Genomic DNA, 15,543 nt, shown 5'->3' on the forward strand with positions numbered 1-15,543 from the left:
ACTTTTATTTCTGAAAGCTCCAGGTACATTCAAATGTGCTAATACCTCATCTCACCCCATGGAGAGAATTTAAATTGTGGCCATGTGCCCACTTAATCTCTTCCTGTACTGACAGCGTTTATTCAGGAATTGCTGTGAGATTGAGTAGAATGAATTTCCTTGCACACTGAGATAAAATCCTTGTGTCCTTTGATGGGGGGGGGGGAAGAAAGAGTGGGAGGTGTGGGCACTGTGTCGATTGGAATTGGCATTCAGAGGAAGCTGATGTGGGTTCAGCAACTTGTCTCCTAGGCAACTGCTTCCTATGCTCCTAGCCGGTACACATGATTTCCATCTCCTTTCCTTCACTATAATGCATGCTATTAATTAGTTTGGGCTATTTTCCATTTTCTAAATAATAAAGGTGTCAATGCCAAGAATCTTCCAGTTTTCTGTGAGTGCTGACCAAGAGGTTTTGTAGGAATTCTATGCTGAGACTATTTCTAGAATGTGGAAATATAAATACATAGTTGTGATGTCATCTTAAGAAACAGAAAACAGGAGAAACACTTTTCTACATGCACCATGCACCCAGGTAGTGTAGGACCCAGCCAGCAACGGGCCTGGTACATTCTAACCTGGACTCCCAACCAGAATCTAGAGAAACCGTTCACCTTGCCCAATGCAGTCAAATGCAACAGCCAGGAGCCTAAAGCAACTGGCCATTTGGCAGTGTGCTAAACTCTTAGTGATGAGGTAGCATGGCCTGACACCTACCAGGGCAACCTGTATGTGACAAGTAGACCTCCGTGCAGCTCTTGGGCTGTCCACTCTAGGCTGGGGGTTTGGGGCATGGGTCCACCTGGTACCTTGCAGAACCAGCCAGTGGGACACTGTTGGTGTGAGCAGAGGTGTGGAATGGTGTTTCATGGGAGAGAGAGTCAGAACAGCTCAGGTCCTGTGGACAGAGGTGTATCCGAAGAAGAGAGAAAGGGAACATAAGAGATGGAGAGGGAGCTGAACCCTTGACCCGCAGACACACTTGGGAAAGCTTTCCCTGCACGTTTTCTGGGCTGCACAGCTGAGACCACCCTGTTGATGAGAGCACAGCTGCCCACTCCAGACCCATGGATATGACATGGCCCTCCCCATCTTCCACCCCATCTATGATTGGCTTGAACACTTGAAAGGCCCTGACCTTCAGACCCAGAGATACAGGGTCTCCACAACACTGGGAAACACAGGATATTCAGAAGGACCCAAACGGGTGCCCAGTGTTGATAGGGTAGCAGAAACCAGAGAGCTGAAACCAGACCATTGACTCTGCAGTGAATACTTGCAAGTAAAGATTTATAGACAGAGAGTTTCATGGTGTGACTCACAATTTCACTCTGCACCTTCATGACGAAAGTTTAAAAGTTTTTCTCTTCTTTATTGTGCTTTTACCTATTTATTTACTCTTTTCTTTTTTTCACTTAAATTTTGTATTATTTGAGAGATATGCAGAGGCAGAAGGACAGAGGTTAAGAGATGGCAAAATGAGGGGAATCAAGATACATGATTTTAAAGACACATAGAATAAATGAACTACAAAAAAACAGAAACAGAGGGCTGGAGAGGTGGCTCGGCGGTTAAGAGCATTGCCTGCTCTTCCAAAGGTCCTGAGTTCAATTCCCAGCAACCACATGGTGGCTCACAACCATCTATAATGAAGTCTGGTGCCCTCTTCTGGCCTTCAGACACACATGTGAACAGACATAATAAATAAATATTAAAACAAAAAACAGAAACAGAAAACAACATAGAACATGGTCTAGAGAATTACCACAACACACCATGTGGAAAACCTAGGGGTTATAAACAGATTTGGTTATGTTCCAGATAAAAAAAACTATAGAGGAAATACAGCTCCTTCCACTATTCATTCTCTCTCTCTCTCTCTCTCTCTCCTTCTCTCTCTTTCTGTGTGTGAGTGCATAGTATAANCCATTTCTTTAATCATGCTCACATTCATACGTAAAGACACATAGACACAGAAAGAAATTATACCTCTACCAAAACAATAAGCTTTTGTGACAATAAACACATCACTCTATCAAAATAAAATCATCTAAAAAAAAAAGGCTGTTTCCAAAGGAATTGTGGACAGCCTGTGTAACTTGTTTTTGAAAATATCTGCAGGTAAATTTCTGATATTCTCCATCAAAGTTCATTTGGTATGATATAAATATAGTAAGATCCCAAATTCAGACGCACATTTATGTCCATTTCTTCTCTGTTGCTATGATAGCACACCTCCCCCCAAAGAAGCCTCAGGGTACTGTTGGGTCACCTTTCAGTACACTATGGATATGAGTTGCTCTCATGGGTTGATAAATAAAAATGACCACTAAAGTTTGCTAAAACAGTGCAGAATGGTCCTTCGGGTTCCTGCTTCATAGAAGAAATTGTCAGACATTCTGCAAAACACATAGGGAAGCATCTGACAAGCTCTGCCAAAATAGGCAGGACATACCCACAAATTTCCTGCTTCACTGAAAAGTCAGCCAGATACTCTAGGCATATAAGCTGCAGATGTATATCCAATATTACAGATGAACTTTGGGTGACTGTCCAGGCAACAAATGTTTTTGTCATTTTTCAAGTTCTGTGGGATGATGCTTTTGCACACTTGAAAAATTTGTCACTCTTTGGTTTAATAAAATGCTGATTAGCCATTAGCCAGGCAGGAAGTAAAGACAGGGCAACAAGACTGAGAGAATTCTGGGCAAAGGAAAGACAGAGAGAAATGGGGAGATGCAGTCACGAGCCAGATACAGAGGAAACAAGATGAGAATGCCTATCTGATAAAAGGTATCAAACCACATGACTAAACATAGATAAGAATTGTGGGTTAATTTAAGTTGTAAGAGCTAGTTAATAATAAGCCCAAGCTAATACATCAAATAGTTTTTAATTAATATTAGCCTCTCTGTGTTTCTTTGGGACTGAAGTGCTGTATTACATGGCAGAACACTTCTATTTATACTAGAGAATTGGAAGTTTCTTGCAGTGCGCTTCCTGTTTACTCAGGTAATATTATATACTTCTGGTGACTTTAATAGTTTTGAAGACAATATAATTTTAATTATAGTTTTCCTTAATTATGATAAATGATTGATATGAAGCTTTGGACTCACAGAGATAGGATAGATAATAGGGTACTTTTTACTTTTGCAAAACACAAATAGACTGGATGTTGCAACTGATTCTTGCTTGATAACTGTTTCCTTATATGTTGTTTTATTATGTTAAAATGAAAAACTTTCTTTTTTGATTAGACAGAAATGGGGAGATGCAGTGGAATGGTCTTTCTGTACACTGTGAATATATGTTGCTTTCATTGGTTGGTAAATAAAGCTGCTTTGGCCTATGACAAGGGAGGTAGAGACAGGGGGGAAATCCAAGCAGAGATATAGGAGAAAGGCAGAGTCTGAGAGATGGCAGACTCCAAGGAGCCAACATGCCAGAGTAACACTGGTAAGCCATGGGCCACGTAGCCAAACACAGATTAATAGAAATGGGTTGATTTAAAGTAAGAAGTACCAAGTAATAAGCCAAAGCAATTGGTCAAGCATTTATATGAAACATTAAACCTCTGAGCAGTTATTTGGGAACTTGCAAGTAGGAGAGAAATGGCAAGTATTTAAGGGAGGAGGGATATTTTTTGGCTCACAGTTCCAGAGGTATATAGACCATCAGGTTAGGAATGACATGACAGCAGAAAGGTAAGGCATGGTGCTATGGCCATGAGGTTGGTTGGTCACATTGCATCTGTACTCAGGAAGCAGAACACAGAACAGGAAATAGGGACAGGGCACACAACCTCAGAGCCCAGCCTTCATGACCCATTTCATTGAATTTCCATATTGTAAGGATCCAAATCTTCCCAAACACCATTACCATCTGGAAACTGAGTATTCCAATGCAGGATTCTGTAGGGACAGATCACCCTCAAATGGCAACGATGGGATGCATGAGCGAGAGTCCTGAGGATACTTAGCAATGTCAGCTTTTCAGTTATGAGTGAGTCTATGGATAACATTAGACTACAAGAAAATAAAAAACAGGAGTGAGATGTTCATGGAGGAAATTAACTTTTATTAGAGCCAATAACAGGTGTTTCTAGGGGTCATTAAAACTTACACTCTAGTTATTCGTTTCAGTAACAATGAAGCAATAATGTACATCTAAAATTTTCTATCATATATAATTATGTATAAGTGTGGGTGTGGATGTGGACTTGTGCACATCATTGTTGGTGCCTTGGAAACTAGAGGCTGTGAACACCCTGGAATTGAAGTTAAAGACAGATGTGAGCTATTTCACATGGGTGCTGGGAACTGAACTCATGTCCTCCAAAAGAACAGCCAGTTCTATTAATGGCCATGCCACCTCTGTAGTCTCACAACATATATGTTTTAAAACAGAATTATAATGTTACTTATACTTGTACTTAAGTGAATAGATGTTTCTATTTATTGATTATTAAACTACATGACAATGATTTGAATATTTTAAAAAAGAGGAGATACTGAATACACTGATTAGCGGTTATGAGCACTGATTGCTCATCCAGAGGACCTGGTGCAATTCGCAACATTCACAAAGTAGCTCATAAGCACGTGTAACTTAAAGTGAAAACAAAAACAAAAGGCAATGATTGTAAAGCAACAGAAAGAAACCCATGAACAAAATCTGTGCACACTGGCTCATATCGTAACACTTGTGAGGCAGAGGTAGGAGAGATTCTGTGAGTTTGAGGCAATTCTGGTCCACATAGGAGCTCCAGAATAGCCAGGACTAAAAAGGGACACACTAAAAAAAATCATATAATTAAAAGGAATATTCAAGAAATTTCATTGAAGTAACACTGATGATCTCCAGTTTCATTTTCTATTCACCATGGATAAAACACACAAATCTTCTATGCAGGACTATTCTGAGTCAATTTGCCCTCATAAGCTAGCATGATGCTGGAAAATGAGCATAAAAGAGTTTGTGTAAAGAGACAGAGTCTGTGCTGACAGGCAGATCTTTTGTTGATGCCTATTACCAAGCAATTAATGAATTTTGGAGAAAGGTATTAATAAAATGGAGTCAGTGAGACATCATTAAATGGCGTGGAGAACAATCAAACCTTATTTACATGGGAATAGTTACACAAGCATCAAAGGAAACAGTAACTTATCTCCCTCCCTATTTTTTTTGAGAATTGTCCTTAAGATATGTCATACTATCAAAAGAGATGTACACTCTTAAATAATAGTTGTATCCGACAAAACCCAGCAAAATATTCCAGGTTTATGGAAAGTCTCTGCACACATACAGCTGTCACATACAGCTGTCCTCATAAACTGCAGGAAGAGCTTCCAGAGCAAGAGGTGGGCACATGAATAGAAGGCGACTATACTGACTCACACAGCCTGAGAAGACACGGTGCCTAGCATCAGGGCAGAAGGTGATAAAGTTCTGTGGAAAGCAACTCAGGATGACAGGCAGCCAAAGATTCCAGGGACAAGGACAAAGCCCTTGATCTCGCTCAGAGCCAACATTCAGATTAAAACCATCAACTCCATGTGACACTGAGAGGACCAAGTTTCCTGCTCTTGTTGGTTTAGTTAGACAACCTGATGAGCATCCACTGGAATATCAATCCTGCCTGCTTCCCAGTTAATGTTAAGACCAGCTTTTAGATCAGTCCACAAGGTGACCCAAAGCCATGTTTTCTGTCCCAATATCCATCATCCCAACTGTCTCCTCAGAGCCCCCATGACTTCTTTGTTACGCAGGCTGTAGATAAAGGGGTTGAGAACAGGAGTGACAATTGAGTAAAGCACAGCCAGCACCTTGTCCCTTGAAGGAGAATGCAGGGAGTGTGGCTGAGTGTAAGTACAGAGAGTGGTAAAGTAGAACAGGCTGGCCACAGTCAGGTGCGAGGAGCAGGTGGACAGGGCTCTACTCTGCCCTTTCCCTGAGCGCATCTGGAATACAACAACCAACACACGAGCATAGGAAGCTAGAATGGCCAGGAAGGGGAGCAGCAAAATGACAAGGCCACTCATGAGGACTGTGTGCTCATATTGGGATGTGTCTTCACACACCAATGGTAGGAGAGATGGCACCTCACAGAAGAAGTGGTTAACCTTCCTGGACCTACAGAATGGAAGTTGAAACACATACAGCGTGTGGATTAAAGCATTGAAGGAGCTGCTGCTCCAGGCACAGGAGACCATGGAGCAGCAGATCTTCCTGCTCATGAGTACAGGGTAGTGCAGGGGCCGGCAGATGGCTATGTACCTGTCATAGGACATGAAGCCCAGCAGCAGGGCTTCAGAGCCACCCAGGGTCAAAAACACAAAGGTTTGGATCTTACAGCCCAGAAAAGAAATGGTGTTGGTGTCTGACAGGAAGTTAGCCGCCATCTTGGGCACAGTGGTAGAGATGTACATCATGTCGATGATGGAGAGCTGGCTGAGGAGGAAGTACATGGGGGTGTGGAGTCTCCGGTCCAGCCTGATGAGGAGAACCAGTGTGATGTTGCCTAGAAGAGCTACTGCAAAGAGGATGGCGATGACTGTGAAGAGGAGAGCATCCATCTGGCCATACTGGAAAAGACCCACCAAGATGAAGTCTGTCCCCCAGCTGTGATTTCCAGATTCCATGGCTCAGACTGAACCATCAGAGCAGACACAATCTGGAAGGGACATGGTCTGATGAGGACTGCCATTGGGGAGAAAGCAAATGACAGTTACCATATAGATACATTGTTCTGTAATAGCTCTAGGCAATCTCTCTTTTATACTGTGTATTAAGCTTTCATATGTTGTAAAAATACAGAATGCATGCATCAAATCAGGGGATCACCTTCCCTACTCCTACTCATTTTACATGATTTGACGCTTCAAGAGTCTTCCATCTCAATATCTTGGTGAAATACAAAGACAAACTATAAAAATACAAAATTAATACAAAAGGGATGTGGGAGGAGAGATTTTACAGGATTGCAGAATAAATGTGTTAAGAACAAATTATTTTGTTTACTTTTTTGTTTTCAAAAGTTTAATCTTTTGAATAGAGTCTTTGATGGGCTGAAATTTAGGTTTTTGGCAATTAAGCAATCTCTCACTTTTGTGATTAATTTATTATGTCAGAATTGATCAAATATAGTGTAATTGTTAATGATTCTTTATTCCACCTTTAGTTTTAATTATATGTAGCAATTAAGATTTTTGCAGTATCCACATAGAAGTTTGCAATCCTTATGAATTAGAATTAACTTATTCATATAAACTTAACATGGAGAAAAATTACAATGGCTTAAGAAATCACTTAGTTGGAGCTGGAAAGATGGCAAATAAGAACACTGGCTGTTCTTTCAGAGGACACAGGTTGAAGTCCAAGAACACACATGACAGCTCATAACTGTCTGCGTGTTTTGTTTCATGGGAGTCCAATACTCTATCTATTCTGGCCTTCATGGGTACCAAATATATAAGTGTTGCAAAGACATACATACAGGCAAGCACCAGTGTACATAAAATAAAAACCAACTGATTTAATTTGACTAGTATTTTTTACTCTTTGATATACTGTGCAACGTTTTCTGTGGGCTGACACGGAACCTGGTTCTCCATATCAGCACGGGGACTCAAGCCCTTGTAAATACTGGTTCTAAATACTTGGTGCAATGGTCTGAAATAACTCTATGTTTCTTGGCATTTTTTTTGACCTTGACTGACCACAGAGTATCATTACTGAGACACAAAGATTATGGAGTGCTTACTATGAGACTGAAGCATTTTACAATTTGAAATTAAAAAGTAAAAAAATCCTTACAAACATTAAATTGGCTGACTGATTGAGTTAGAATTATCACAGTACCAGAATTTTATCTGGCATTTTTTGCATTTGCAGTAGCCTAAACCATTTCACATTATTAATACACACCTGGTGATAGGTAGGCTCTAATTTAATATGGTTGTAAAAAGCACATATGTTACTTTCACCAGACAATACTTCTTGATATACTTCTTGATACCATAGATTGACTCTATGGTAGCAGATGCTTTTGTTAGTAATAGACCTTCTCTCTCTCTCTCTCTCTCTCTCTCTCTCTCTCTCTCTCTCTCTCTCTCTGTGTGTGTGTGTTTATGTGTTACTGGGACATTAACTCAGAGCTCTTAACAGCCTAGCCAAGTGCTTTGCAGCATTAGACCTTGTTTTCTGACACAGAGTCCTGCCCTGTAACCCAGGCTGGACAGGATCTTGATCTTTGAGCCTCACATGTCTTGAATCTGCCATCCTCTTGCCTGCTCTTTTTGAGTGCTGGGATCAGAGGCTGCACCACAGTGCCCAAGTGTGCTCTGGCTTGGGTCATCAGGAGTGCTATTCACACTCAGCACAGCAGGTCTTTCATGCTCTAAAGCAGTGGTTCTCAACCTCCCTAAGGCTTCGACCTTTTTATACACTTCCTCATCTTGTGATGACTCCCACCCCAACCATGAAATTATTTTAGTTGCTACTTTATAACTGTGTTTTAGAAGTGGCTATTTCCCTTGAGAAGGTGAAAACGAGAAAGAGGTGTGCTTTCTTTCCAAAGACAGAATGTGACTCTGCTGGTCCTGCTCCCTCAGGTAGAGAAGTCACTGCAGGACCACACCTATGCTCCCATGCTGGGACACTGAGCCCAGCCTTTGTCCCCACAACTGTGAGAGGCTGCACTCCAGAGCACTGTGTGACTCAAGCACATACCTCAATAACATAGAGGCTTTTAGAGCAATGCCTGGAAACGCTTCTAGCCTGGAATAAATCTACATCAGAACATGAGCCTACAAGAAAAGGATGCAGTGTTCTGTGCAGATTGATGCTTGATGGACGTACCTGAACCAGCAGGCAGGGCTGGTTGTGTCTCAACAATTCTCCACGAGTTCAGCTTCACCTCAGGACTTCACTGGCCATGCAGCTCTCTGACAGCTGAGGAAACGTGCGTGAACCAACCTTCTGCACTCCACCCACCTGCGCCTTGAACATGGGGAATGTGGATGTGGATGGGCTCTTTCTCCAGATGTCTAGACACGGACTGTCTGTCATTTCATTGAAAAACTAATTCAATAATAACTAAACTATGGTAAATCTAGCCACTTTGTTGGACATATACCTTTTCTCATGGAAACAGACCTACAAAAGCAGACACAGAAGAGCTCCTGACACTTTGCCCCCACCTAGAGATGGACACTAGAGAGCACAGCTGTGAATTCCTAAGGAACTTTTATATTCAATTATGACATGTGATTATTTTTACAAAAGAAACATAGGAAAGGCAAGTGATGTGCTCTGAGGGACAGATTCTCCTGAGCTGCATCTTCTGAAGAGGAAAGGCTAAGCTGCTATAGTCTTTAATCTCAACCATATTTTAGGAACTATGACTGCACTATGAATTCAGAAGTTGTTGCTTTTGTCTTATCTAAATAAACCTTCAGTCCGCACTAAAATCTTCAGTGGAGAGTGGAACTCTACACAATGCTGCCGTTATCCTCATCCTCTCAGGTGCTTTAGTGGCTCCAATGGTCTGGCTTCCTAATCAAGGGTGGAACTCAACACAGCATCTGTCTCAGCCCTTCTGGGAACACTATTCTCTTGACCACAATTAAACACACCGTGTACAAAAGACAACTCATTAGAGCTGGTATCTGCAGTTCCTATCAGGAAAGCATTTAAAATAGCATTCATAATCAATTCTCAAAGTATTTGTTTACATCACAAATAGTCACAGTTGGAAGTGGAAAAGCTGGTTCTGGTTTTGATGTTCATGTGAGAGACTCAGCTGCTCATAAGTAACAAACGGAAATATGTAGACCTTTGGAAAACAACACAAAGTAACAATGTGATATTCCAAGGAGTTGAATAATCAAGGCTTTGGTGTGTTTCAGATATTGTAACCTCCGACCCTGAAAACAATCTTGATGCCTGAAGTTGACTTTATTTCTGAAAGCTCCAGGTACATTCAAATGTGCTAATATGTCATCTCACCTCATGGAGAGAATCTAGACTGTGGCCAAGTTCCCACTTAATGTCTTTCTATAGTAGCAGTGTTTATTCAGGGGGATTGCTGTGAGATTGAGTAGAATGAATTTCCTTGCACACTGAGGTGAAATCCTTGAGCTCTTTACTCAGGGGGAAAAGGAGAAAGAGTGGAAGGCTCGGGCAGAGTGGCGACTGGAATTGGCATCCAGAGGTAGTTGATGTGGATTCAACAACTTGCCTTTTAGGCAGCTGGTTCCTATGCTCCTAGCCAATAAACATGATTTCTATTTCCTTTCCTTCGCTATAACACATGGTATTAATTAGTTTTGGCTGTTTTCCAGTTTCTAAATAATACTTTATAAAGGTATCAATGGCAGGAATCTTCCAATTTTCTGTGAATGGTGGCAAAGAGTTTGGGTAGGGATTCTATGCTGAGGATATTTCTAGAATGTGAAAATACATAGTTTGGATCCCATCTTAAGAAAGAGAAAAATAGGAGAAACCCCCTTCTCGAGCACTATGCAGTTGGGATGTGTGTGACCTAACCAGCCATGGCGTGTACATTCTAACCTGGACCCATGACCGGAGTCCAGAGAAACCCTTCAACCTGTGCCATGCAGCCTAACTCACCAGTCAGGAGCCAATGGCATTTGACCATTTGGCACTGAGCTGATCTCTTAGTGAAGAGGTAGTCTGGCCTAGCACACTATCAAGACAACCTGTATGTGACAAGTAAACCTCCACGCAGCTCTTGGGCTGTCCACTCCAGGCTGGGGAAGGGGAGGGCCACCTGGTACCTAGCAGAACCAGCCAGTGGGACAATATTGGTATGAGCAGAGGTGTGGAATGGTGGTTCATGGGAGAGAAAGTCAGAATGGCTCAGGTCCTGTGGAAAGAGGTGTATCAGAAGAAGAGAGAAAGGGAACATAAGCGGTGGAGAGGTAGCTGAACCCTTGACCAGCAGCAACTCATGGGAAAGCTTTCCCTGCACGCTGTCTGGGCTGCACAGCTGAGACCACCCTGTTGATGAGAGCACAGCTGCCCACCCCAGACCCAAGGATATGACATGGCCCTCCTTGTCTTCTACCCCATCTATGATCGGCTTGAGCCCTTGAGAGGCCCTGACCTTCAGACCCAGAGCTACAGGGTCTCCAGAACACTGGGAAATACAGGACATCCAGAAGGACCCCAACGTGTACTCGGTGTTGATAGGGTAGCAGAAACCTCGAACCAGACCAATGACTTCTTGCAGTGAACACTTGCAAGTAAAGATTTATGGACCAAGGGATTCACAGTGTGACTCACAGCTTCATTCTGCAGGTTCCATGATGAAAGTTTAAACTCTTTGGACTGCATTTTTATTTATTTATTTTTTATTTTTTCATCTTTTTCACTTAAATTTTGTATTATTGGGGGTATGTAGAGTAAAGGATAGGGAAATTAATGGAATTTAGATACATGATTTTAAATATACATAGAAAAAATGAAATATAAAAAACATAAACAGCAAGGAAGTCAGGACCACGAGGGGTGCACCCACCCACTGAGACAGTGGGGCTGATCTATTGGGAGCTCACCAAGGCCAGCTGGACTGGGAATGAAAAAGCATGGTATAAAACTGGACTCTCTGATGACAATGATAGATATGAAGCTTTAGACTCACTGAGATAGGATAGATGATAGAGCATTTTTTTTTACTTTTGCAAAACACAAATAGACTAGATAGTGCAACTGATTCTTGCTTGATAACTCTTTCATTTAGATAATTTAATTATGTTAAAATAAATACTTTCCTTTTTGATTAGGAAAAAAAGGGAAGATGCTGTGGGATGATGTTCCTGTACACTGTGACTATGAGTTGCTTTCATTGCTTGATAAATAAAGCTGCTTTGGCCTATGACAAAGGAGATAGAAACAGGTGGAAAATTTAAGAAGAAATATAGGAGAAGAAGGGCAGAGTCTGAGAGATGGCAGACTCTAAGGAACAACATACCAGAGTACTACTGGTAAGCCATGGGCCACGCAGCAATACACAAATTAATAAAAATGGGTTCATTTATGTCAGAGCTGGCAAGTAATAAGTCTGAGCAATTGACAAAGCATTTATAAGAATATTAAGTCCCTGAGTGGTCAATTGGGAACTGGCAATCAGGAGAGAAATGGCTAGTTATTTAAGAGAGCAGGGGTGTATATTGGGTCACAGCTCCAGAGGTTGGGAAAGACATGGTGGCAGAAAGGCACATCATGGTGGTATGTCCAGAAGGTTGGCTGGTCACATTACATCTGTACTCAGGAAGCAGAGCACAGAACAGGAAGTATGGCCATGGTACACAACCTCAGAACCCAGCCTTGTGACCTACTCCTTTGAATTTTCCTGTTTCAAGGGTTCCAAATGTTCCCAAGCACCGTTACCATCTGAGGACCGAGTATTTCAATGCAGAAATCTAAAGGGACAGATCACTCTCAAATTGCAATGATGGGGGTTACATGAGGGGAGAGTTTTGAGAAAACTTAGCAACTTCAATCTTTCAATTTTGATTGAGTCTATGGATGACATTAAACTACACGAAAATAAAATAATAAAAGTGAGATGCTTATGGATGCAATTAATTTTTATTAGAGCCAAAAAGAGGTATTTCTTGGGGTCATTAAAACTTACACTCTAGTTTTTGGCTTCAGTAACAAAGAAGCAATAATGAACCTTCAAAATTTTAAATCATATACATAATAATGTATAAGTATGGGTGTGGATTTGTGCACGTCAGTGCTCTGGAGACTAGAGACTTTGAACACCCTGGAATCAAAGTTAGAGATAGTTGTGAGCTGCCTCACATTGGTACCAAGAACTGAACTCAGGTCCTCTAGAAGAGCAGCCAGTACCATTAATGGCCATGCCACCTCTCTAGCCTCACAACATTTATGCTTCAGAATTGAGAATTATAAAGTTACTTATACTCGTACTTAGGTGAATGGATGCTTCTATTTATTGATTATTAAGTTTCATGACAAAAATGTGAATATTTTAAGAATGTGGAGGCAGTGGATAAACTGATCAGCAGTTGAAATCACTGATTGCTCATCCAGATGACCTGGGTTCAATTTCCAACATCCACATGGTGACTCATAAGCTTGTGTAACTTCAAATTAAAGAAAAAAAAGTCAGTGCTTGTAAATCAACAGCAAAATGCATAAAACCAAACCTGTGCACATTGGCTCTCATCTTTAATCCTAGAACTTGTGAGGCAGAGGTAGGAGAGTTTCTGTGAGATTGAGGCAATTCTGGTCCACATAAGGACTTCCAGGATTGCCAAGAGTATAAAGAAATGCACCATAAAAAAATAAATTTTATTGCTAAAAGGAATATTCCAGAAATTCCCTTGAAATAACATTGACTTTCTGAACATTCATTGTATATTAACCATGAACAAAACACAGAAATCTTTTATGGCAGAAGCATTCTGGGTTCCTTTGTCCTAATGTACTTCTCATAGGCTAGCACGATGCTGGAAAATCAACATAAAGTTTTTGTGGAAAGACAGAGTCTGTGCTGAAAGACAGATCCATTAATATGCCTGTTACCAAGCTATTATTGAATTTTGGAGAAAGGTATTAATAAAGGGGGGGTTGGTGAGACATCACTAAACAGCTTAGGAGAGCCAGCAAACCTTATTTACATGGGAATAGTCACACAAGTATCAAAGGAAACAATAACCTACCTCCTTTCCTATTTCTTTTAGAATGGTCCTTATGATATATCATAGCATCAAAACAGATACACACTCTTAAATAATAGTTGTATCTTACAAAATTTATTCTAGGTTTATGTAAAGGCTCTGTGCACATACAGCTGTCCTCATAAACTGCAGGAAGAGCTTCCAGAACAAGAGGTGGGCACATGAATAGAAGGCGACTATACTGACTCACACAGTCTGAGAAGACACGGTGCCTTGCATCACGGCAGAAGGTGATAAAGTTCTGTGGAAAGCAACCCAGGATGACAGGCAGCCAGAGATCTCAGGGACAAGGACAAAGCCCTTGATCTCCCTCAGAGCCAACATTCAGATTCAAACCATCAACTCCATGTGACAATGGAAGGACAATGTTTCCTGCTCTTGTTGGTTTAGTTAGACAACTAGATGAACTTCCCCTGGAATATCAATTCTGTCGTCTTCCCAGATAGTGTTCAATACCAGCTTTTAGAGCAGTCCACAAGGTGACCCAAATTCATAATTTTTGTTCCAATATCCATCATCCCAACTGTCTCCTTAGGGCCCCCATGACTTCCTTGTTACGCAGGCTGTAGATAAATGGGTTGAGAACTGGAGTGACAATTGAGTAAAACACAGCCAGCACTTTGTCCCTTGCAGCAGAATGTAGGGAATTTGGCTGGGTGTAGGTGGAGAGACCTGTGGCATAGAACATGCTGGCCACAGTCAGGTGGGAGGAGCAGGTTGACATGGCTCTACTCTGCCCTTTCCCTGAGCGCATCTGAAATACAACCACCAACACACGAGCATAGGAAGCTAGAATGGCCAGGAAGGGGAGCAGCAGAATGATAAGACTACACATGAGGATTGTGTGCTCATATTGGGATGTGTCTTCACACACCAATGGCAGGAGAGATGGAAGCTCACAGAAGAAGTGGTTAACAATACGAGATCCACAGAATGGAAGATGGAATGTATACAACATGTGCACTAAAGCATTGAAGGAGCTGCTGCTCCAGGCACAGGAGACCATGGAGCAGCAGATCTTCCTGCTCATGAGCACAGGGTAGTGCAGGGGCCGGCAGATGGCTATGTACCTGTCATAGGACATGAAGCCCAGCAACAGGGCTTCAGAGCCAGCCAGGATCATAAACATAAAAGCTTGAATCTCACAACCCAGAAAGGAAATGATATTGGTGTCTGACAGGAAGTTAGCAGCCATCTTGGGCACGGTGGTAGAGATGTACATCATGTCGATGATGGAGAGCTGGCTGAGGAGGAAGTACATGGGGGTGTGGAGTCTCCGGTCCAGCCTGATGAGGAGGACCAGTGTGATGTTGCCTAGCAGAGCTACTGCAAAGAGGATGGCGATGACTGTGAAGAGGAGAGCGTCCATCTGGCCATACTGGAAAAGACCCACCAAGATGAAGTCTGTCCCCCAGCTGTGATTTCCTGATTCCATGGCTCAGACTGAACCATCAGAACAGACACAATCTTGAAGGGACATGGTCTGATGAGGACTGCCATTGGGGAGAAAGTAAATGACAGTTAACATATGAGATAGATTGTTCTGGAACATCTCTAGGGCAATCTCTCTTTCATACTGTGTATTAAGCTTTCATATGTTGAGAAATGCAGAATGCGTGTATCAAATCAGGGGATCACCTTCTCTACTCCTGCTCATTTCCCGTGATAGACGTCTGCAAATTCTTTCCTCTCAATGTCTTAGTAAATACAAAGAGGAAATGGAAGCAAGGTTTTTTCAGGATTGCCAAATAAAAATGTGAACAAC

General features: G+C 41.8%; 2 protein-coding genes across 2 annotated transcripts; both read right to left on the reverse strand.

The window, feature by feature from the left end:
- Positions 1-5,762: 5,762 nt before the first annotated feature.
- LOC126494344 (olfactory receptor 2AK2-like) lies at positions 5,763-6,683 on the reverse strand. The gene has a single exon (XM_050131628.1). The coding sequence runs from the start codon at positions 6,681-6,683 to the stop codon at positions 5,763-5,765; it is 921 nt and encodes a 306-aa protein (XP_049987585.1).
- Positions 6,684-14,292: 7,609 nt separating this feature from the next.
- Positions 14,293-15,213, reverse strand: LOC126494345 (olfactory receptor 2AK2-like). Its single transcript, XM_050131630.1, has one exon. The coding sequence runs from the start codon at positions 15,211-15,213 to the stop codon at positions 14,293-14,295; it is 921 nt and encodes a 306-aa protein (XP_049987587.1).
- Between the last annotated feature and the right edge of the window lie 330 nt (positions 15,214-15,543).

The sequence above is a fragment of the Alexandromys fortis genome, unplaced genomic scaffold (genome assembly GCF_014885135.2).
Source record: "Alexandromys fortis isolate MF-2015 unplaced genomic scaffold, M_Fortis_MF-2015_v1.1 scaffold_367, whole genome shotgun sequence".
Classification (NCBI taxonomy): domain Eukaryota; kingdom Metazoa; phylum Chordata; class Mammalia; order Rodentia; family Cricetidae; genus Alexandromys; species Alexandromys fortis.